The sequence below is a fragment of the Hemitrygon akajei genome, unplaced genomic scaffold (assembly GCF_048418815.1).
Source record: "Hemitrygon akajei unplaced genomic scaffold, sHemAka1.3 Scf000047, whole genome shotgun sequence".
Classification (NCBI taxonomy): Eukaryota; Metazoa; Chordata; class Chondrichthyes; order Myliobatiformes; family Dasyatidae; genus Hemitrygon; species Hemitrygon akajei.
Window position 1 is genome coordinate 6716118 of NW_027331933.1, and position 23179 is coordinate 6739296.

Genomic DNA, 23179 nt, shown 5'->3' on the forward strand with positions numbered 1-23179 from the left:
GATGCTGAAGAGATAGTAATGGGAAAGGAAATGGCAGACAAACTGATTGAGTATTTTGCATCAGTCTTCACTGTGACGACACGAGCAATATGGTGGAATTTCCGGGTGTCATGGTTCTTGAAGTGTGTGAAGATACCATCATTAGAGAGAAGTTTGTTGGGAAACTAAAAGGTCTGAAGGAAGATAAGTCACTTGGACCAGATGGTGAGATCCCAGGATTCTGAAAGAGGTGTCTGAAGAGATTGTGGAAGCATTAGTAATGATCATTCAAGAAGCACTGGGTTCTGGAAAGTTTCCGGAACACTGGAATTTTGCCTGTGTCACACCACTCTTCCAGAAGGGAAAGAGTCAGAAGAAAGGAAATTGTAGGCCAGTTAGGCTGACCTCGGATTGGAAAGGTGTTGGAGTCTATTGTTAAGTAGCTCTGACGGTACTTGGAATCACATGGTAAGATAAGCCGTCGTCAGCATGGTTTCCTCAAAGGACAATCTCGACTGATAAATCTGTTGGAATTATCTGAAGACATAACAAGCAGGAGAGGCAAAGGAGAATCGATTGAAACTGGGTACTCGGATTTTCAGAAGGCCTTTGACAAGATTCCATACATAGAACATAGAATAGTACAGCACATTACAGGCCCTTCGGCCCAGAATGTTGTGTCGACCCGGCCTCCCATATAACCCCCCACCTTAAATTCCTCCATATATCTGTCTAGTAGTCTCCTAAACTTCACTTGTGTATCTGCCTGCACCACTGACTCAGGCAGTGCATTCCACGCACCAACCACTCTGAGTAGAAAACCTTCCTCTAATATCTCCCTTGAACATGCCGCACCTTACCTTAAAGCCATGTCCTCTTGTATTAAGCAGTGGTGCACTGGGGTAGAGGCGCTGGCTGTCCACTCTATCTATTCCTCTTAATATCTTGTACACCTCTGGCATGTCTCCTCTCATCCTCCTTCTCTCCAAAGAGTAAAGCCCTGGCTCCCTTAATCTCTAATCATCATCCATACTCTCTAAACCGGGCAGCATCCTGGTAAACCTCCTCTGTACTCTTTCGAATGCTTCCATATCCTTCCTATAGTGAGGCTGCTTAACAAGTTACGAACTCGTGGTATTACAGGAAAGATTCTGGCATAGATAAATCAGTGGCTGATTGGCAAGCGGCAAAGAGCGGGAATAAATCGAGCCTGTTCTGGTTAGCTGGCAATGGCCAGTGGTGTTCTACAGGGACATGTGCTGGGACTGCTTCATTTTGCGTTGTACGCCAGAATTTGGATGATGTAACTGATTACCTTGTTGAAAATTTTCAGGTGAGGTGAAGAAGGGTGGCGGGACAGGTAGTTTTGAGGAAGTTGAGGAGGTACAGGGAGACAGCCAGATTAGGAGAATGGACAACGAAGTGGCTGTTGGAATACAGCATATATGTCAAACTCAAGGGCCGCGGGCCAAATCCGGCCCGCGGTGGAATTATCTTTGGCCCGCGAAATAATATCTAATTACTATTAAAGCTGGCCCCAGTAATCGAAGCGCCTATGGCGTATGATATGGCTAATGCTGAGTTTATTCAGGTACCAGGTTTTCAGGGGTTTTAGTGTTTATTCGGTTTCCCTGGTTTATTTCCTGAATATCATTAATGATTTTTTTTCTATTAGAGCTGGCCCGCCGGTATATTGCATGCACCACTAATACTACAAATCCCACAATGCACTGCCAGTGAATTGCTCAAGCTTGCCTTACTCTCTCATCAGCATCCTTATGGCGCTAGTCACGTGTGGTCAACTTTCAGCTATCCCTCACCCCAAAAATGGCTGAACGAAAGGTGGACTTTGAAAACAGGGGTTTTCAAGGCAGGTGGGAGGCAGAGTATATGTTCGCAGATATAAAGGGCAAACCTGTTTGTCTTTTGTGTGGAGACGGTGTGGCTGTAATTAAAGAATATAACGTACGACGACACTATGAAACGAAACACCACGACAAATACAAGCATCTGGACAAGAAACAGAAGCTCCAGAAGGTAGAAGAGTTGAAAAGAAGTCTGGCGTCACAGCAGGCTATGTTCACAAAAGCCAAAACACAAAGTGAGGCTGCTGTAAAGGCTAGTTTTATTGTGGCAGCAGAGATCGCTAAATCAGCCCGGCCCATTACCGAGGGAGAATTTGTTAAAAACTGCATGATGAAAGTTTGCGACGTCGTGTGCCCAGATAAAAGGCAAGCATTTTCAAATGTGAGCCTGAGCAGAAACACCGTTGCTGACCGTGTACGTGAGCTTGCCACCAATCTACAACAACAGCTGGTGGGGAAGGGAAGAGATTTCATCGCATATTCCCTTGCTGTGGATGAGAGCAGGGACACTTCTGATACTGCCCAATTGTCAATTTTTATTCGTGGAGTGGACTCAAGTCTGTGTGTAACAGAGGAACTTTTGGGATTAAGATCAATGCATGGCACAACTACTGGAAAAGATCTCTTTGAAGAGGTATCCAGATGTGTAAATATAATGAGGCTGCCTTGGGATAAACTTGTGGGACTGACGACAGATGGAGTGCCCGCGATGTGCGGTCAAAAGAGTGGATTGGTGGGCAGGATCCGGGAGAAGATGCGGGAGGTAAATGGCGCAGGTGAGCTGACAGCTTATTATTGCATCATACACCAGGAGTCGTTGTGTGGCAAAGCCTTGAAAATGGAACATATAATGAGCACCATAAGACGAGCAGTTAACTTCATAAGAGCCAAAGGTTTGAATCACCGCGAGTTCAAGACGTTTCTGGAGGAGTTGGATTCAGAATATAATGATTTGCCCTATCACACAGAGGTGCGATGGTTAAGCCAAGGAAAAGTGCTGAAAAGATGTTTCGGGTTGCGTGAGGAGATCTGTCAGTTCATGGAAAGCAAAGGGAAAGACACAACAGAGCTCCGGGGTAAAAAGTTGCTTTGTGAAATGGCGTTTCTGTGTGACATCACAAGCCATCTCAATGCGCTCAACCTGCAGCTTCAGGGGCGGGGTCGTGTGATCACAGACATGTACGCTGCAGTGAGGGCTTTTAAAACCAAGCTGCGCCTGTGGGAGACGCAGATGCAGCAGGAAAACTTGAGCCATTTTCCGTGTTGCCAAGCTATGAAAGAGCAGGTTTCTACCGCAGTGTTCCCACGTGCAAAGTTTGCTGAAAAACTTAGCATACTTGGTGCCGACTTCACACGGCGATTTGCCGACTTTGAAGCCCAAAAAAGCAGGTTTGAACTGCTCAGTAATCCAATTGCAGCTGACGTGGAAAGCGCACCAACCAACATACAAATGGAGCTGATTGAACTCCAATGTAGTGACACACTCAAGGCAAAGTATGACTCGGTGGGCGCTGCACAGTTTCTACGTTTCATTCCTGACACAATGACCCAGCTGCGTACTCAAGCTGCTCAAATGCTCTCTATGTTTGGCAGCACATATCTGTGTGAACAACTGTTCTCTTCGATGAAGATAAACACAACATCACACAGGAGTCGTCTTTCTGATGAACACCTTCACTCAATTCTGAGGATTTCCTCAGCTCAGAGCCTGACTCCAAACATTGATGAACTTGCATCCAAGATGAGATGCCAAGTATCTGGCTTAGACTAGTGTGAATCACAGAGTGTTGGCCTGTGGAAAAATGTTTACATTAGAAATTACTCCGGAAAAGCTGCAGATAAAGCCATAATAAATAAATGCAACTGATTTATTTATTTATTTATTTAATGTTCAATGTTGTTTTTGTAGGCAATAACCCAAGCTTTGTTAGTTCCAGGTTAATATGTGTAATAAATTCATTTCAATAAGTTTTGCAATAAACGCTGAACCAGTCCGGCCCTCGACTTGTACCGATTTTTTAAATTTTGGCCCACTGTGTATTTGAGTTTGACACCCCTGGTATAGAGATTTGTCACAGATTACAACAGGACAGTGACAGGACGCAGAGCATCGCCGGAAAGTTACAGATGGATTTCAACCCGGAAAGGCACGAAGTGATTCTCTTTGGGAGAATGGATTTGAAGGTAGAGGTATTACTTGCTCGAGTCAACCGAGGGCCGCACATTAGTACGAGGTTCCACAATGGAATCAGAGTGGTGAGACTTTCTCCAATATGCCGAGGGCCGCTCATCGGTACGAGAACCACAATCGGCACGGAGCGGTGCACTGCAGGAGCAGAAGGAAGTGTGATTGACAGGTGAGCTTGAACACATCCGCTGTTCTGAACATACTCATAGTGGCGATTGCCTTATGGAAACAGTTGAGTGAACTTGGCCTTTTCTCCTTGGAGAGACGGAAGATGAGAGGTGACCTGATAGAGTTGTATAAGATGATGAGAGGCATTGATCGTGTGGATAGTCAGAGGCTTTTTCCCATGGTTGAAATGGTTGCCAGAGAGGGCAGAAGGATTAAGGTGCTTGGGAGTAGGTACAGATGAGATGTCGGGGGTATGTCTTCCTCGCAGAGAGTGGTGAGTGCGTGGAATGGGCTGCCAGCAACGGTGCTGGAGGTGGATACGATAGGGTCTTTTAAGAGACTTTTTGATAGGTACATGGCGCTTAGAAAAATAGAGAGCTATGTGTAACGCTAGTGATTGCTTAGGTAGGGGCATGTTCGGCACAACTTTGTGGGCCGAAAGGCCTATATTGTGCTGTAGGTTTTCTATGTTTCTACGTTCGTATGAACGACAATATACCTGAAAGCAAATCAGGAGAAAAACAGACAACCTCGTGGCAAATAATATCCTGAAAACCTGCTTGTTACTTTTGTTCAAACATAGAATGAATGGCGAAATACTGGTAGAATTGCAGCTGGTTTGAGAATATCTTTAAAGTTAAACAGACTGCATCGCAGGTCACGGGTATGGGGTGTTCAAGTCATTCACTGGAAGAGGTCAGGGTCCCGCCAAACACCCCATGCTTGCGCTGGAAAACATTGTTCTTCAAACTGCCCACAGACCTCGCTAATCTCCCGAGGACACGTTCCCTTTTTGATCACAGGTCTCTGGAATATCGCTGTGGATCTTCTAAATTGTTTGGAGGAATGTAAGTGCAGTGTATTTTATTGTAACACATGTCAGCTGTCATATCTATTCCATCACTCACACCGCCCGGAATGACTGGAACGAACGGACGAAAAGAATGAATGAATATTCCCCCTTAATAAAGAAGTGCTCTCCATTTCACCCGCCAGAACAAACTCCTTCCCTCAATTTCAGAAGCGAATGTGCTCCGTCAAATGTTACAAGATAAATCGACTTCAATATGCATGCCGACACTAAAAGCAACACAGATATAAAAATATCCAATTTTAATTGCTAAAGCCAGGTATCATGGAAAATAGCATGGAAAATTCACATCATACTTTGTTTTAAAATAAATAGATTGCAATATCCCTTGAGGAGTCAAATTAATGACACGGGAACAGTGAGTGAAAATAGTTTAACGTAATTGTTTGTGCAATTGGTTGTCACTAATGTCCCTGACGTGACAACCACGCTAATTGCCTCAGTGGAATTGCTCTCTGCTCCATAAAAGTCTGCTAAACCGATCACCAGTCCATCTGAGCAGCTGAAACGCTCCGCACAACTGAACACTGCTTCTGACGGAATATGGGATATGCGGCGATTTACTACATTGCGGCCATTTTCTATCCCACACTTGTAGCGGTTGGTGTCCCCGGTAAGATGCCGGAGCTGGTTACTTTATGTATGGTGCCATCGTTACTCTGCTGCGGTATCCGCACTGTTACTGAGCACAGATGCTACCGTCGACTGAAACGTGTTTCCGGAATGGAGGATTCAGGCATCTAATGGTTTTATTTCCATTTTCAGTACGATGATGGCAGTGTTTTCTTCTTTTGTCAATTAAGTTGGTGTCGATATTGTCGTTGTTTTATAATTTCACCTCGCTAGGCTTTCTGAAGTGATGCTGGTCTCTGCTTTTCTAGGTCCGATTCTCTATCAGTGCAGAAACTTCGATTTTATAACAACGTGGCTGTTTATTTAAATGACGGCCCAGTCTATTTTCAACACATAGGTCTGTTCTTCTATGTCAGTAAATGAGAACTCGTGATGTATATCTCATTGACTCCACTGCAAACAATCCCTTCAGCTATTTCGCCTCTAATAATGGAAACGGTGTTGTTTACAGGAGCGATCGACCGCTCACCGGTACGTGAGTCGTGGATCTCGGATGCCTCGCTCTAAACTGTGGGAATATCGCCAATCCACTGGCACTCACATCCGTCATTGTCCTCCAGCCGGAGTGCAGCGACCGAGACCGCACACACTGGATTCCCGCTTTCCACTTCCAAACAAACCATACCCTGCATAGCATCTGTAGAATGTGGGTATTCAGGGAGCTGACCAAATTTCTATTTTGTTTCCAAATTTCTTGCAGTTAACTTAACGGCGATTGTGATCCTATCTCGGGGAAAATGCGGACTCTCCAAATGCATCACCCGTTACCTGGTTGGAATGGCAACAGCGGATCTGATGGCGGTTGTCATTGTCGCTTTAGTGGAACAGACCAACAATATCTACATTTATTCCAGATCCCTGCTCATCACTCCGGTATGCGCTCTGACACTTATATTTCGGACTGTAACGACGGACTGTTCTGTTTGGTTTACGGTCAGTTTTACCTTCGATCGCTTCATCGCAATATGTTGCCGAAGGCTGCGTGAGCGATACTGCACCGAGAGAACAGCAATGGTGGTTATCGTGATCGTAGTTATAGTGAGCTGCGGGAGATGTGCCCCGGTTTACTTTGCCCTTGAACCTTACGTCATCATTGACAACATGCCATGGCGGTGCACCACCACATATGAATACGCTACTTCACCTGTGTGGAAAGGGTACCAATTACTGGACAGTATCTTAACACCATTGCTACCCATCGGCTTAATCCTGGTATTTAACGGGTTAACCGTAAGACATATCGTTGTGGCAAATAGAGTCCGCAGAAGGCTTCGGCACAGCAGCGACAATCAGAAAGATGCCGAGGTGGAAAACCGCAGAAAATCGATTGTTTTGTTGTTTTCTATATCAGCTAATTTCATATTATTTTGGATGCCCTATTTAGCCCATTCCCTGAAATGGCAAGTTCAAAACTATTTTTTCGAGGACAGATATTTGAGTTCCCCAGTATACATCCTGCAGCAATTTGGGTTCATGTTGCAAGTACTCAGCATGTGTACCAATACTTGTATCTATACACTGACACAGAGGAAATTCAGAGAAGAGCTGAGGAATGGAATGACGTATGTGTTTACATTAAATGGCCATTTGTGTAGATAACACCCGTGTCTAATGGTAAGTGGCGGAGTTTTCAAATAAAGCCGTTTTACAATGAACAGGTTTGGCAAATATGTCATAAATTCAAACATTCATATGCCTGGTCATCCGCGATTTTCAGAATTGGCGGAAGATTGCTGACTTCATACAGTTCAGGTCGGTAGCAATACAATCGCTCATTGCTGCTGGCGTGATTGTCACTTTGGTTGAAGTTTGTTCCAAACAATCACAGACACTCGACTGTCACAAGGGCAGGAATGGCTTCAGGGCGTTCCCGGGTTTTAGATTTTTCAAAATGGACAGGGTCGGGTAACAGAGTGTAAAGTGAGTGTGATGGGAAACCAGGGATAGTATCGCAGCTGCAGAAAGGGAGGACAACGTGGAGCGTTCGTTTGTTAATAGTCTGTGAGACCAACACAGAAACATGAAGGGCGCGAACACCCTGTATGGAGTATTCTGTATACCCGCCCACCAGTTTAATAAAGAGACTCCAACGGGAACAGTGAGGAACCGATCGGGAGCGGAACTTGGACATGTACCATGTTATTTGCATCTCCACCAGGGTAAAAGGTTTAGGTATGGCATAATTTCTCAGTTGTGTCCAGGAAGAAATGTCACTATATGAAGAAAGGCAGAGTGGTGAACAGTCCAGACCGGATCTAATATTAGAAAAGGGAACGGATCAGGTGACAGATCTCTCGGTGGGTCAGCGTTTCAGAACGATAGGGCAGAACTTCCAACATTTACCTTGCAAAATGTTAGAACCAGGGAGCATGGGATGTATTTAACTGGGGTTCTGCGAATTATGGTGCTAACTGGCAGGAACTTGGGAACGTACATTGGGAAATGATGTACTCAGGGAAATGCGCCACAGATATGTGGAGATTGTTTAGGGAGCACTGACACGGGGTTTAGTATAGGCTTGTCTCAGTCAGGCAGGGAACGAATGACAGTGTAAAGTAACCCTGAGTGACAAGAAAATTGGAGCGGGTCAAGAGGAAGAAAGAAAGATACTTAAGATTTTGGAAGAAAGGCTCAGGTAGGGACATGGATAGTCACAATGTAGACAGGAAAGAATTTAACAATGGGCTTAGAAGACTTAGAAGGAGACTTGAGAAGTCCTTGGCGAATTGCACTGTGAAGAACAGGAGGAGACTGGAGAGAGTTTGGGCAGATCAGAGGTAAAAGAGGAAACCTTGTGTCTGGAGTCCAAGGAGGCGGTGAAGCTGCTCACTGAATACATTGATCACTATGAACACCGCGTAAAATGGCAGATATGCTCGAACATGCCGACGTTGAGAAAGAGGATGCGCTGGAAACTTTGAAAACATTATGATAGATGATTGCCCGGTGCCGAAAGGGATATAGTCCAGGTAATAGATGATTCTCCGATACCGGAAGAGATATAGTCCAGGTGATTTCGGAACGCGAGAGAAGAGATTACTGAGCTTTTATACAGGATATTTGGGTCTTCACTGGCTACGGAAGAAGAACTAGAAGACTGGAGTGTGGCAAATGTTATTCCTTTGTTGACGAAAGATAATAGGGATACTCCTTTGAATTATAGACCAGGGAGTCTTCCGTCAGTAATAGGTACACTATTGGAGAAGATTATTGTAGACGGAACTTATGAGCGTTTGGAGAAACGTAATCTGGTTAAGGAGATTCAACAAGTGTTTTTTAGGGGCATGTTGTACTTTATTAGCTAGATTTAATTATTTGTAACAGTGAAAAACAAACAGAAGTATCAGAACGGTCGATGTGGGTGCATTAATTTTGGTCAGGCGTTTCTCCATAATAGACTCATTCAGAAAGTCAGGAGGCATGGGATCGAGGGAAACCTGGCTGTGTTGATTCAGAAGTGTCTTCCTAACAGAAGATAGATGATGTAGTAGATAGAGTGAATTCTGGATGGAAGACAGCGGGCAGCCATTTTCCGCACCGAGGATCGAAATTTCGGCACACTTTACTATGATCTTTGGAGTCTGCATTTCCGAGAAGCAGGGCTGAGGGAAATAACCGATTTAATCTGATCACGCAGCAGCACCTGGATAATTTATGGTATTAGGGCTGATGACGTAAGCAAATCTCTGAGCTGTTGACTGCACAGCCTCGTTATCTAAACTGACCCGCTATTTACATATTGCAGGACATATTCTAATTTATGGAATAAGGGCTGAGGATGCAAGCAAATCTCTGAGCTGTTGACTGCACAGCCACGTTATCTAAACTGACCTGCCATTTACATATTATAGGACAGATGCTACAATGAACGCAAAGCAATCTTTTCCAATGGCTCCCTGCAACTTAAAACCAGCATTTCAAAGTGTTCAGCAGCAGCTTTTGCTGCTCATTAAAATCACCATCCTTCCAAAATGCCAATTCCAAATTCCCAATTCAAGTACAAACCAGTTTATCCCAATACTAGTTTACTTTTGAATCGTGGTTTTATCATATCATGTGCAGATGCGCTCATATATCGATCTATTTAACCCTGAATCCACATGGCCGGTATGAAATCCGTGTCTCCCTCTGAAATCAATAATAAATGACACATACGAAACGACACAAACTGAAAACGCAGCGAGAGCAAAGCGAATATCCGGGCTCACACTTGTCTTCCTTCAAAACCGTCGCAGGCAATTGGAGAATACAGAACAAACAACTTCCAAAGCAAAAGGCCTCAACACGTATTCGAAAGAACTTAGGAGAGTGAGATGTGGGGAGCTGAGGCTCACATACACTAACACTTCATAGAACTTCGGAAAGATACGCAGCCTTCGAATTTCGCATCAGTTCCTGGAAATAATTTCCCGCAAGGTGCGCAATTTTTTTGTCACATGTATTGTGAAAAAGAAGATGAATTCAATCATCCCCCAACACAAACTAAAGAACACACGACTCACATAAAGCCATTTATGGCCGTAATCTTCCGCTCTCTCTTTCAATTGCACTCACTTATGTCCGATCCGTATGCTATAATTTAAATCCGCAATGCATTCATATTTGCAAAATATCGCAGAAAATGGCATGCCCTGATTTGTTCAACAGTTAACAATATCTGTAATACCAACCATACAACATTTAATAAAGCCTTTCGACTTCAAGACAAAGAGACGCAGAAAGTAATGTATTGTATTCAATTAGTATTCGACACAATTGAAATATGACGTCTCCACAACTCCAAGCACCCAACGACTGCCAAGATTTCCCACCTCCAATTTCTTTAAGGATAGGATTCGGATGAATTGACCGCTTTGTCGTATAGTATAGTATAGCATAGCATAGTAAAGTATAGTATAGTATCGGGACGAATGATCCCCATTACCACAGCCGAAGCAACAAATTTATTCACTGTACCGGGACCACTGTCATACCCACCTCCAGCCCGGAACTACTGTCTTTACTGAAAGAGTGAAGGTAAATTCCTGTAGGGTGATACTCCCTTTATCATCTCACATCTGCACTTCCATCTCCTCACGCTGTAACCATCCATTTACTACCTGGTAATTTTACTCAAGTCTCCATGCTTCAGTGTGTGCAAGGATAGAGGGATCGAACAGTATCAACGACTTTCTAGATTGGTCGGTGCTGGAAAACACTAACGTTGTAACCCGGACATGCAGTCAGTCAGGTATAGGGAACAACTGCACAGAAACAGGGTCTCCAGACCGTCAGGTCTGTGAAGAATTATTTACACTGCCTAAAGTATAGATAGATAAAGTATCTATCTATCTATCTACTCCCATCGACCTGCACCCGGACCGTGGCTATCCATGTCCCTCTAATCCATGTATTCATCCAATCACCTCTTAAACGTTGAAATCGGAATCTTAATAACCACTTGCGTTGGCAGCACTGTCTGCACTCTGACCACCCTCTGGGTGAAGAAGTTTCCCCTCATGATTCCCTTAAACATTTCACATTTCACCATTCACCCATGATCTCTAGTTGTATTCTTGCCCGACATCAGTGGAGAAATCCTGCTTTCATTTACACTCTCTATACGCCTCATAATGTTGTATACCTCTATCAAATCTCCACTCAGTCCCCTACCCGCTCGGGAATAAAGTGCTAACATATGTAATCTTTCCTTCTAATTCAAAACGTCCAGTCTCGACAATAGCCGGTAGTTGAGCAATTCCGTACACATCCCCCCCCCCCCCAAATTAGGCCTCAATAAAATTGTAAATAGCATCAACATAACATCCCAACTCCTGTACACAGTACTTTGCTCTATGAAGGACAACGTGCGAAAAGCTGTTTTCACGACCCTGTCTAACTGTGCCGCAACTTTCATTGAATTATGGACCTGAATTTCCAGATTCGTTTGTTCTATCATACTCCTCGGTGCCCTATTTCTCATTGGGTCAGACCAACCCTGGCTGGTCCTCCCAAAGTGCAACATCTAACACTTGTCTGCGTTAAACCAGATCCGCTTTTTTCAGCCCATTATTCCAGCTGGTCCAGATCCCGTTTCCGGTAGTCATCTAACACTTCTAATAATATATTTTCAACAACGAAATCGGATTCAGCGGGACGATGCGCATTTCTGATAAAAAGTACACGCCACTAAATTTAAATGGAAGTGCCATTCAAGAAAATGACAAATAATTCCACCTGAGTAAAATTTTACCAATGGAAAAGCAAGAACCCCATGGAAGACATCCCACGATGTGAGCAGTCTGGAGTCGGTATGGCAGCTTTGCTCAGAGTTGTAGACCCGTTCATGAAACAGAGAGGCTCCTTGTTGCAATCGCGGCCCAGGAGGTTAACTCAAAAACATTATCAAATATAAGTAAAAAAGACCAATACATGCAAGATGCTAAATGCAGAAAATGCCAAAAGAAACCAAAAACAAGTCAATATATTACGGATCCTGCAGCAGTTTAACTCAATCTGATTATTTACAGAGGCATAATCAACGGACGAACATCAAATTATTGGGACGGACAACAAAATTTTGGTTTAAAATATAAACTCATAAAAGGCGCGCAGCCTTGCTATAAATACAAGCGTGATCACGGTTTACTGTCAGAGTCCGACATATTATATTAGAAATGATCCGGTATTACAGAAAGGCCGAACTATATTTTTAGTCGGTATATAACATTACAGTATAAACAATCAAAAACAAAGTACTTAAGAAATACAGCCATTCCAAACACATAAAACAAGCAGAAATCACTGTCAAAAATACCTAAAACATGGCAAATTGAAAGAAAATATTGAAGAATATGGAACGGGAAGAGTGCATACATTTTCCTAATAATAATATCTACAGCGATTACTACACAATAGAATTAAAAACTATGCCAACACCGCAATAATTATGTAAATCTTCAGAAAGCCAAGAGTAAACACCACTGGAATAATCGGACAATTCCTAATTCAAAATGTCCAGTCCCAGTGGTTGAGCAAAATCGTACACATTTTTTCTTCCAAATTAGCCCTCAATAAAGTCGTAAATAGAATCAACGTAACATCCCAACTCCTGTACTCAGTACTTTGCTCTATGAAAGCAAAAGTCCGAAAAGCTGTTTTTTATGATCCTGTGTAACTGTGCCGCAAATTTCATTGAATTATGGATCTGCTTTCCCAGAATCGTTTGTTCTCTCGTACTCCTCTGTTCCCTATTTCTCATTGCGTCAGGCCAACCCTGGCTGGTCCTCCCAGAGTGCAACATCTAACACTTGTCTGCGTTAAATCCGATCTGCTTTTTTTCAGCCCTTTGTTTCAGCTGATCCAGATCCCGTTTCCGGTACCATGTTCTGGGACTCTTCCTCGCCGTCAACTACACAGGTAATGCTGCTGTCATCGGCAGTTTGCTAATCCAGTTAACGACATCATTATCCAGATCGTTAATATAGATGACAAACAACAAACAACGATGACAGCAACGTTCCGTGCGGCACTCCACTCGTCACAGGTCCCCAATCAGAGAGACAACCATCCATTACCACACTCTAGCTTCCCCAACGTAGCCAATGGCGACTGCAATGTAATAGTTCATCATGGAAGCCAAGCGACTGAACCTTCTCGAACATCCTCCCCTACGGAACCTTGAGAAATTCCTTGCTGAAGTCCCTGTAGACGGCATCCACTGTCTTGCCTTCCACACCATTCCTGGTAACTACCTCGTAAAGCTCTGTGAGATGGGTTAGACATGGCCTAATACGCACTGGCCCATACTGACTATCGCTAATGTTTCTGTTTGTCCGGATACTTCCCTTCATACCCCATGACCGGCGTAGTCTGAACACCGAGGGCAATTCATTACTTATAATACTTGGCGAGTTCCTTCCGAGCAAAGATATCGAGATCATCCAGCGGTCGGTACTGATATTTGTGCCGTATTGTTTTCTAAATTCTCCTGCAGTATTATCAGACGCATTGAGAGTAGTCTGGAAAAGGAAGGCGTCATAGCTTTAAATGATTAATAGACTTACTTAACTATAGCAAGACACGGTACGCTTTATTGCTCTGATTAGATTGTCCGAGAGTCAAGAATCAGTTCAGAGTTCACGCCCTTCACATAACAAATGGCGATTTGTTTGAGAATGGGCTCAGGTTTATCAGATCATTACCTGAAGCTTCCTGTGTCCACATTCAGTTCCTCTGATTAAATTATTCCAGTGCAAGAATCTGTTCATTATCCACAAAATGGGGGGAAACAGAGAGAGCTGGTTTGTCTGCTTCCCCTGTCCTTGATCAGACTGAAGTTTCTTCTGGCCAACAGTGTTTTATGAGCCATTCAATCTGACACGACTGTATCTTTCTCGGGTCTGCTGTCGTCTGTACGCACCAGGGTGGATGATGGAGGTTTTGCGAAGACGCCGAGTGCTTTAGAGGTCGAAGGGGTTTACAGATATGCGGTGTGATGTAAGGGTTGGAACGGTGTTGTGACATACCCCGTAACGGGTTAAAGGAACCAGCATAAATGGAACACACCTGGAGTATGGTATTGCTACAAACAAAACTGTTTATTAGTATCTACGTAATATAAGTAATATAAAACCAGATAAATCAAACAGGTTAGCAGAGTTTATGCATATATGTGTAAATATAAAACCCCAAACTTCTTCAAGCTTAGGTGGGAAATGAGACAGTCTTACGATGGTATAGGAATGACGTCAGTTCAGTTCGTGATATTAAGTTCAGTAAAATTGAGGAGAGAGAGAGAGGGAGAGAGAGAGAGGTGATTTGTTTTCCAAGTAAGCCGATGCCGTCGATCTTTCCGTTGTCCTCCGAAGTCCTGTTAAAGTTACCGACTGTGAACACACAAAAGGGTACCGTCTTCACAAGGTAATGCTGTCAACCCAGTCCAGGGTTAAACACACCGATACCATTCCACCCGTCACCCCTTTTCCACACTGCGAGCAAAACCTACCCTTTCGTGGGCAGTGAAAGCTCATCCAGTGTCTATTTCTTCTGTATATCTCTCCGTGTCCTCCGTGTGTCTGTGTGTCTGTGTGTCTGTGAGAATGGATTTAAAGGCAGAGGTGATACATTCTTGAGTCAACCGAGGGCCGCATATCAGTACGAGTTCCACAATGGAAACAGAGTGGTGAGACTCTCTCCAATAAGCCGAGGGCCGCTCATCGGTACGAGAACCACAATCGGCACGGAGCGGTGCACTGCAGGAGCAGAAGGAAGTGTGATTGACAGGTGAGCTTGAACACATTCGCTGTTCTGCACACACATATAGTGACCGTCACTTAAGAAAACAGATTGAGTGAACTCTGCGTGTTCTCCTTGGAGCGACGGAGGATGAGAGATGACCTGATAGAGGTGTACAGGGTGATGTCAGGCATTGATCGTGTGGATAGTCAGAGGCTTTTTCGCACGGCGGAAATGATTGCCACAAGAGGATACAGGATTAAGGTGCTTGGGAGTAGGTACAGATGAAACGTCAGGGGTAAGTTTTCTATGCAGAGAGTGGTGAGTGCGTGGAATGGGCTGCCAGCAACTGTATTGGAAGCAGATACGATAGGGTCTTTTAAGAGACTTTTGGATAGGTACTTTGAGCTTAGAAAAATAGAGAGCTATGGCTAACCCTAGTAATTTCTAAGGTACGGGCATGTTCGGCACAACATTATGGGCCAAAGGGCCTATACTGTACTGTGCGTTTTCCTTTTTCTATGTTTGTATGAAAGACAATATACCTGAAAGCAAATCAGGAGAAAGACAGACAACTTCGTGGCAAATATAGCCTGAAACCCTGCGGAATGTTCACAGATTTTACTTGTTACTTTTGTTCAAACTGAGAAAGGATGGCGAAATACTCGTAGAATTGTGGCTAGTTTGAGAATATCTTTACATTTAAATCGACTGCATCGCAGGTCACGGGTATGGGGTGTTCAAGTCATTCACTGGAAGAGGTCAGGGTCCCGCCAAACGGCCGATGACTACGTTGGAAGACATTGTTCTTCAAATTGTTCACACCCGCCGCTAATTTCCCGAGGACTCGTTCCCTTTTTGACCACAGGTCTCTGGAATATCGCTGTGGATCTTTTAAATTGTTTGGAGGAATATAAGTGCAGTGTTATTGTAATACATGTCAGATGTCATTGTTTATTCCACCACTCACACCGCCCGGAATGACTGGAACAAACGAAAGAAAAGGATGAACGAATGTTCCCCTTTAATAAAGAAGTGTTCTCCATTTCACCTGCCAGAACAAACTTCTTCCCTCAATTTCAGAAGCGAATGTGCTCCGTCAAATTTTACAAAATAAATCGACTTCAAGATGAATGCCTACTTTGAAGGCTACATAGATATAAAACTATCCTATTTAAATAGCTGAAGCCATGTATCATGAAAAATAACATGCAAAATTCACATCATATTTTGTTTTAAAGTAAATAGATTGCAATATCCCTTGAGGAGTCATATTAATGACACGGGGACAGTGAGTAAAAATAGTTTAACGTAAGTGTTTGTGCAGTTGGTTGTCACTAATGTCTCTGACGTGACAACTACGTTAATTGCCTCAGTGGAATTCCTCTCTCCTCAATAAAAGTCTGCTAAACCGATCACTGGTCCATCTGAGCAGCTGAAACGTTCCGTACAACTGAACGCTGCTTCTGACGGAATATGGGATATCCAGCGATTTACTACATCGCAGCCATTTTCTATCCCACACTTGTAGCGATTGGTGTCCCCGGTAAGATACCGGAGCTGGTTACTTTATGTATGGTGCCGTCGTTAATCTGCTGCTTCTCAGCTGCGGTATCTGCGCTCTTACTAAGCACAGATGCTACCATTGGCTGAAACGTTTCCAGAGTGGAGGGTTCAGAGTTCTGATTGTTTTATGTACATTTTCCATACTTCGATCGCAAATTTTTCTTTGTCAATTAAGTCGGTGCCAATATTGTCAATGTTTCATAATTTCACGTCGCTAGGCTTTATGAAGTGACGCAGGTCTCTGCTTTTCCAGGTCCGAGTCTCTATCAGTGCAGACAATTCGACATTATAGCAACGTGGTAGCTTATTCAAATGACGTTCCAGTCTATTTTCGACACGTTGATCTGTTCTTCTGCAAATAAGGAAATGAGAACTCTTGCATATATCTCCTTCATTCCACTTTGTCATCGCTACAAACAAACCTGTCAGCACTTTTTCCTCTAATAATGGAAATGGTGTCGGTTACTGTGGAGATCGACGACTCACCAGTACTTCAGTCGTGGAGTTCATTTCCTCGCTGTCAACTGTCGGAGTTTCGCCAATCCACTACCATTCTAATGCGTCATTGTCCTCCAGCCAGAGTGCAGCTACTGAGACCGTACACACTGAATTTCCGCTTTCCCTTTCCAAACAAACCCTACTCTGCATTGCATTGGAAGAATGGGTGCATTCAGAGAGAGTTGTTGCTGACCAGATTTCTATTTCTTTTTCAAATTATTTTTTTGCAGTTTATTTAACGGTGATTGTGATCATCTCTCGGGGAAAATGCATCACCCGTTACCTGGTTGGATTGGTAACTGCGGTTCTGATGGTGATTATCGTTGTTGCTTTAGTGCAACAGACCAACAATATCTACATTTATTCTATTCATATTTCTAATGGTTTTTTTCAAATTTATTGCAGTTAATTTAACGGCGATTGTGATCCTATCTCGGGGAAAATGCGGACTCTCCAAATACATCACCCGTTACCTGGTTGGTATGGCAATAGCGGATCTGATGGTGGTTATCGTTGTTGCTTTAGTGGAACAGACCAACAATATCTACATTTATTCCAGATCCCTGCTCATCACTCCTGTATGCGCTCTGACGCTTGCATTCGGGATGGTAGCGACGGACTGTTCTGTTTGGTTCACGGTCAGTTTTACCTTCGATCGCTTCATCGCAATATGTTGCCGAAAGCTGCGGGAGCGATACTGCATCGAGAGAACAGCAACGGTGGTTATAGTGACCGTGGGTATAGTGAGTTGCGGGACAGGTGTCCCGTTTTACTTTGCCCTTGAACCTTACGTCATCATTGACAACAAGCCATGGCGGTGCACCGCCACATATGAATACGCTACTTCACCCGAGTGGAGAGGATACCAATTACTGGGCAGTATTTTAACACCATTGTTACCAATCGGATTAATCCTGGTGTTTAACGGGTTAACCGTAAGACATATCGTTGTGGCAAATAGAGTCCGCAGAAAGCTTCGGCACAGCAGCGACAATCAGAAAGATGCCGAGGTGGAAAAACGCAGAAAATCGATGATTTTGTTGTTTTCTATATCAGCTAATTTCATATTATTTTGGATGCCCTATGTAGCTCATTCCCTGAAATGGCAAACACAAAACTATTTTTACGAGGACAGATATTTGAGTTCCCCGGTATATATCCTACAGCAATTTGGGTTCATGTTGCAGATTCTCAGCATGTGCACCAATACTTGTATCTATACACTGACACAGAGGAAATTCAGAGAGGAGCTGAGGAATGGAATGAAGTATGCGTTTACCTTAAATGGCTGTCTGTGTAGATAACGCCTGCGTCTAATGACAATTCAGCGGAGTTTTCAAATAAAGCCCTTTTGGATGATCAGGTTTGGCAAATATGTCATTAATTCAAACAATCATATGCCTGGTCATCCGGAAATTGCATAATTGGCGGAAGATTGCTTGTTTCATGCAGTTCAGGTAGGTGGCAATGCAAACGTTCGATGCGGCTGGCGTGATTGTTACATTGGTTGAAGTATCACAGAAGTATGTTCCAAACTATCACAGACACTCCACTGTCATAAGGACAGGGATGGCTTCAGGGCTTTCCGGGTTTTAGATGTTTGAAAATGGCCAGTGACAAGTAAAGCACACGATTGGAAACCAGGGACTGGATCGCAGATACAGAAAGGGAGGACAACGTGGAGCGTACGTTTGTTAATGGACTGTGAGACGAACACAGAAACATGAATCAACCCATTTGTAGTATTCTGTCCAGCCTCCAACGAGATTTAGAAAAAATACGCGACGTGAACAGTGAGGGAAACGGAATTTGGACATGTACCATGTTGTTGACACGGGGAAATGAAACATCTCCAACGTTCTTTGGAACCTCCCCAGGGTAAGAGGTTTCGGTATGGCATAATTTCTCAGTTGTGTCAGGAAGGATTCATGTCACTATATGAAGAAAGGAGGACTAGCGAACAGTCCATACCGGATCTAATATTAGAAAAGGAAACGGATCGGGTGACAGATCTCTCCGTTGGTCAAAATTTCAGACGATAGGGCAAAATTCCCCTCCATTCACCTTGCACAGGAATAGGACAAGAGAGCATGGGAGGGTCAGCGATGCATGGCGCTACCTGGCAGGAACTTGAGAAGGTAAATTGGGAAATGATGGAATCAAGGAAATGCGCAGGACATTTGTGGGGATTGTTTAGGGATCACTTACACGGGGTTCAGTATAGGCTTGTCTCAGTGACGCAGGGAAAGGATGACAGTGTAAAATAACCCTGGGAGACAAGAAAGTTGGAACAACACGTCAAGAGGAAGAAAGAACAATACTTACAGAACAGGAAGAAAGGATCAGGTAAGGCTGTCTCGAGTCACAAGGTAGACAGGAAAGAACTTAACAACGGACTTAGAAGAGGTAGAAGGGGAGTTGAGAAGGCCTTGGCGAGTTGCACTGTGAAGAACAGGAGGAGTCTGGAAAGAGTGTGGGTAGATCAGAGAAAACCGAGGTAACGTGTCTGGAGTCAAAGGAGGCAGTGAGGCTCCTTACTGAATAAATTGATCAATGTGAACACAGCGTCAAAAGGCAGATATACTCGAACATGCCGACGCTAAGAAAGAGGAAGCGCTGGAAACTTGGAAAATATTATGATAGACGATTCCCTGGTGTCGGAAGGGATATACTCCAGGAGATTTACCAGGATGCTGCCAGGTTTAGAGAGTATGGATTATGATCAGAGATTAAGGGAGCTAGGGCTTCACTCTTTGGTTAGAAGGAGGATGAGAGGAGACATGATAGAAGTGTACAAGATATTAAGCCTCTTCCCCAGGGCACCACTGCTCAGTACAAGAGGACATGGCTTTAAGGTAAGGGGTGGCAAGGGGGATATTAGAGGAAGGTGTTTTACTCAGAGAGTGGTTGGTGCGTGGAATACACTGTCTGAGTCAGTGGTGAAGGCAGATACACTGGTGAAATTTAAGAGACTACTAGACAGGTATATGGAGGGATTTAAGTTGGGGGATTATATGGAAGGCAGGGTATGAGGGTCGGCACAACATTGCGGGCCGAAGGGCCTGTAATGTGCTGTACTATTCTATGTTCTATGTAATTTGGGAAAGCAAGTGAAGGGATTGGTAAGCTTTTGGACAGGATATTTCTGTCTTTACTGTCCACGAAACCAGATGACTGGAATGTGCCAAATGGTATTCATTTGTTGTAGATAAATATTAACGATACTCCTTTGAATTGTAGACCGGGTCTTACGTCAGTAGTGGGTAAACTGTTGGAGACGATTATTGTAGAGGGAATTTATAAGTATTTGGAGAAACGTAGTCTGGCTACGGAGAGTCAACATGTTACGTTGTCCTTTATGAGTCAGATTGAATTATTTGAAAGAGTGAAAATAAAAAGAAACAGAAGAATCAGAACAGTCGATGTGGATGTATTAATTTTGGTCAGGCGTTTGAACAGTTCCGCACAGTAGATTCAGTCAGAAAGTCAGGAGGCAACGGATCCAGGGAAACGTGACTGTTTGGTTCAGAATTGGCTTACTAACAGAAGGCAGATGATTAGAGTGCATTCCGGCTGGAAGACAGAGGGCAGCCGTGTTCCGCAAGGAGGGTTGAAATTTCGGCACACTTCATAACTATATTTGGAGTCAGCAATTAGAGTGCTCCGAGAAACAGGGCTGAGGGAAATAACGGATTTAATCTGACCACCCAGCAGCAGCAGGATCATTTATGGAGTTAGGGCTGACGACGGAAGCAAATCGCTGAGCTATTGACTGCACTGCCACTTTATCGAAACTGACCTGTAATTTACATATTATAGGGCAGATGCTACAATGACTTCAAAGCATCTTTTCCAGTGGAACCCTATAACTTAAAACCAGCATTACAAACTGTTCTGCAGCAGTTTCTGCTGATCATTAAAAGAACAATTCTTCCAAAATACCAATTCCAAATTCCCAGTTCAAGTACTCACCAATTTATCCAAATGCCAATTTACCTCTAAATTGTGGTTTTAATGTATCTGTTGATACGCTCATATTTCGATCCATTTAACCCTGAATCCACATGGCCGGTGTAGAATCCGTGTCTCCCTCTGAAATCAATAATAAATGAAACACACAAAACTACACAAACTAAAAACGCAGCGAAGGCAAAATCAAATATCCGGGCTCACACTTGTCTTCCTTCAAAACCATCGCAGGCAATTGGAGAATACAGAATAAACAATTTCCAAAGATTCCATCTTCTTCTGCTGTAACCATCCATTAACTCAGTCTCCATGCTTCAGTGTGTGCAAGGACAGAGGGATAGAACAGTATCATCGACTTTCTAGATTGGTCGGTGTTGTGAGACACTGAAGTTCTAACCCAGATATACAGTCAAACAGCCATAGGAAACCACTGCACAGGTCTTCAGCCCGTCCAGTTAATGAGGAATTATTTAAACTGCCTGCTCCCATCGACCTCACCTGGACCGTGGCCATCCATATTCCAGTACTTATCCAATCATCTCTTAAACGTTGACATCGAAATCTCAATTGCTATTTGCCTTGGCAGCACTGTCTGAGTGAAGACGTTTTCCCTCATGTTTCCCTTAAATATTTCACATTTCACCATTCGCCCAGATCTCCAGTTGTATTTGCCCAAAAGCAGTAGAGAAAGCCTGCTTGCATTTACACTCGCCATCCCCCTTATATTGTTGTATACCTCTATCAAATCTCCCCTCAGACCCCTACACGCTCGGGAATAAAGTGCTAACATATGTAATCTTTCCTTCTTATTCAAAACGCCCAGTCCGGGCAATAACCGGTAGTTGAGCAAAATCGTACACATTATTTTTCCAAATTAGGCCTCAATAAAGTCGTAATTAGCATCAACGTCACATTCCAACTCCTGTACTCAGTACTTTGCTCTATGAAGACCAATATGCGAAACGCTGTTTTTACGAACCTGTCTAACTGCTCCGCAACTTTCATTGAATTATGGATCTGCATTCCCAGATTCGTTTGTTCTATCGTACTCCCCAGTGCCTTATTTCTCATTGTGTCAGACCAACCCTGGCTGGTCCGCCCAAAGTGCAACATCTAACACTTGTCTGCGTTAAATCCGATCGGATATTTTCAGCCCATCTCTCCAGCTGGTCCAGATCCCGCTTCATGCTCCGGTACTCTTCCTCGCTGTCGACTACACCCGTAATGTTGTTCTCATCGGCAAATTATACATCGCCAAAGTTTACGACATTAATATCCATATCGTTGATATAAATTACGAATAACAACGGGCACAACAACGATCCCTGGGACACTCCGCTTATCACAGGTCCGCAGTCAGAGAGACAACCAACCATTACCACACTCTAGCTTCCCCAACGTACTCAATGGCGAATCCAATTTACTTCCTCATTGTGAAAGCCAAGCGACTGTACCTTCCCGAGCATCCTCCCATACTGAATCTTGAGAAATTCCTGGCTGAAGTCCCTGTTAGACGGCATCCACTGTCTTGCCTTCCACCCCATTCCTGGTAACTACCTCGTAAAGCACTGTGAGATTGGTTAGACGTGACCTTCTACGCACTGGCCCATACTGACTATCGCTAATGTTCCTGTTTGTCCATATACTTCCCTTTATACCCCATGACCAGCGTAGTCTGAACACCGAGGGCAATTCCTCATTGCATAATACTTGGCGAGTCCTTTCCAAGCAAAGCTATCGAGATCATCCAGCGGTCGATACTGATATTTATGCCCTATTGTTTTTTATATTCTCCTGCACTTTATTAACTGACGCATTGAAAGTAGTCTGGAAAAGCAAGGCGTTATAGCTTTAAATAATTAATCGACTTACTTAACTGTAGCAAGATACGGTTACTCGATCGAGCACAGAACATAGAATATTACAGCACAGTACACGAGGTTCTGATAGGCTTTCAACGAATGGAAGTTCGAACTAACACATCCCCCCTGCATCTGAATCAGAATCAAAGGTTTCAAAGGTGCATTTAAAGAATCAGAACAGATTTAATATCACAGACATACGTCGTGAAATTGTTAACATTTCGGTAGCAGTACAATGAAATACAGGAGAAATAAATATAGAGAAAACAAAACTGAGATACAGGTGGCAGCGGGGAAAAAGCTGTTCCTGAATCGCTGTACCTGAGCTTTCAGGTTTATGTATCTAATTCCCGATTGTAACACT

General features: G+C 43.6%; 1 protein-coding gene across 1 annotated transcript; it reads left to right on the forward strand.

Annotated features, from left to right (window-relative positions):
* Window positions 1–1806: 1806 nt before the first annotated feature.
* On the forward strand, window positions 1807–3623 carry LOC140720840 (general transcription factor II-I repeat domain-containing protein 2-like). Its single transcript, XM_073035688.1, has one exon. The coding sequence runs from the start codon at window positions 1807–1809 to the stop codon at window positions 3613–3615; it is 1809 nt and encodes a 602-aa protein (XP_072891789.1). The 3' UTR covers window positions 3616–3623.
* The last annotated feature ends 19556 nt before the right edge of the window (window positions 3624–23179 follow it).

What these genes read in the sequence shown, in the direction of transcription:
- LOC140720840 (XM_073035688.1), top strand. Translation starts at nt 1,807, where the DNA reads ATGGCTGAACGAAAGGTGGACTTTGAAAACAGGGGTTTTCAAGGCAGG.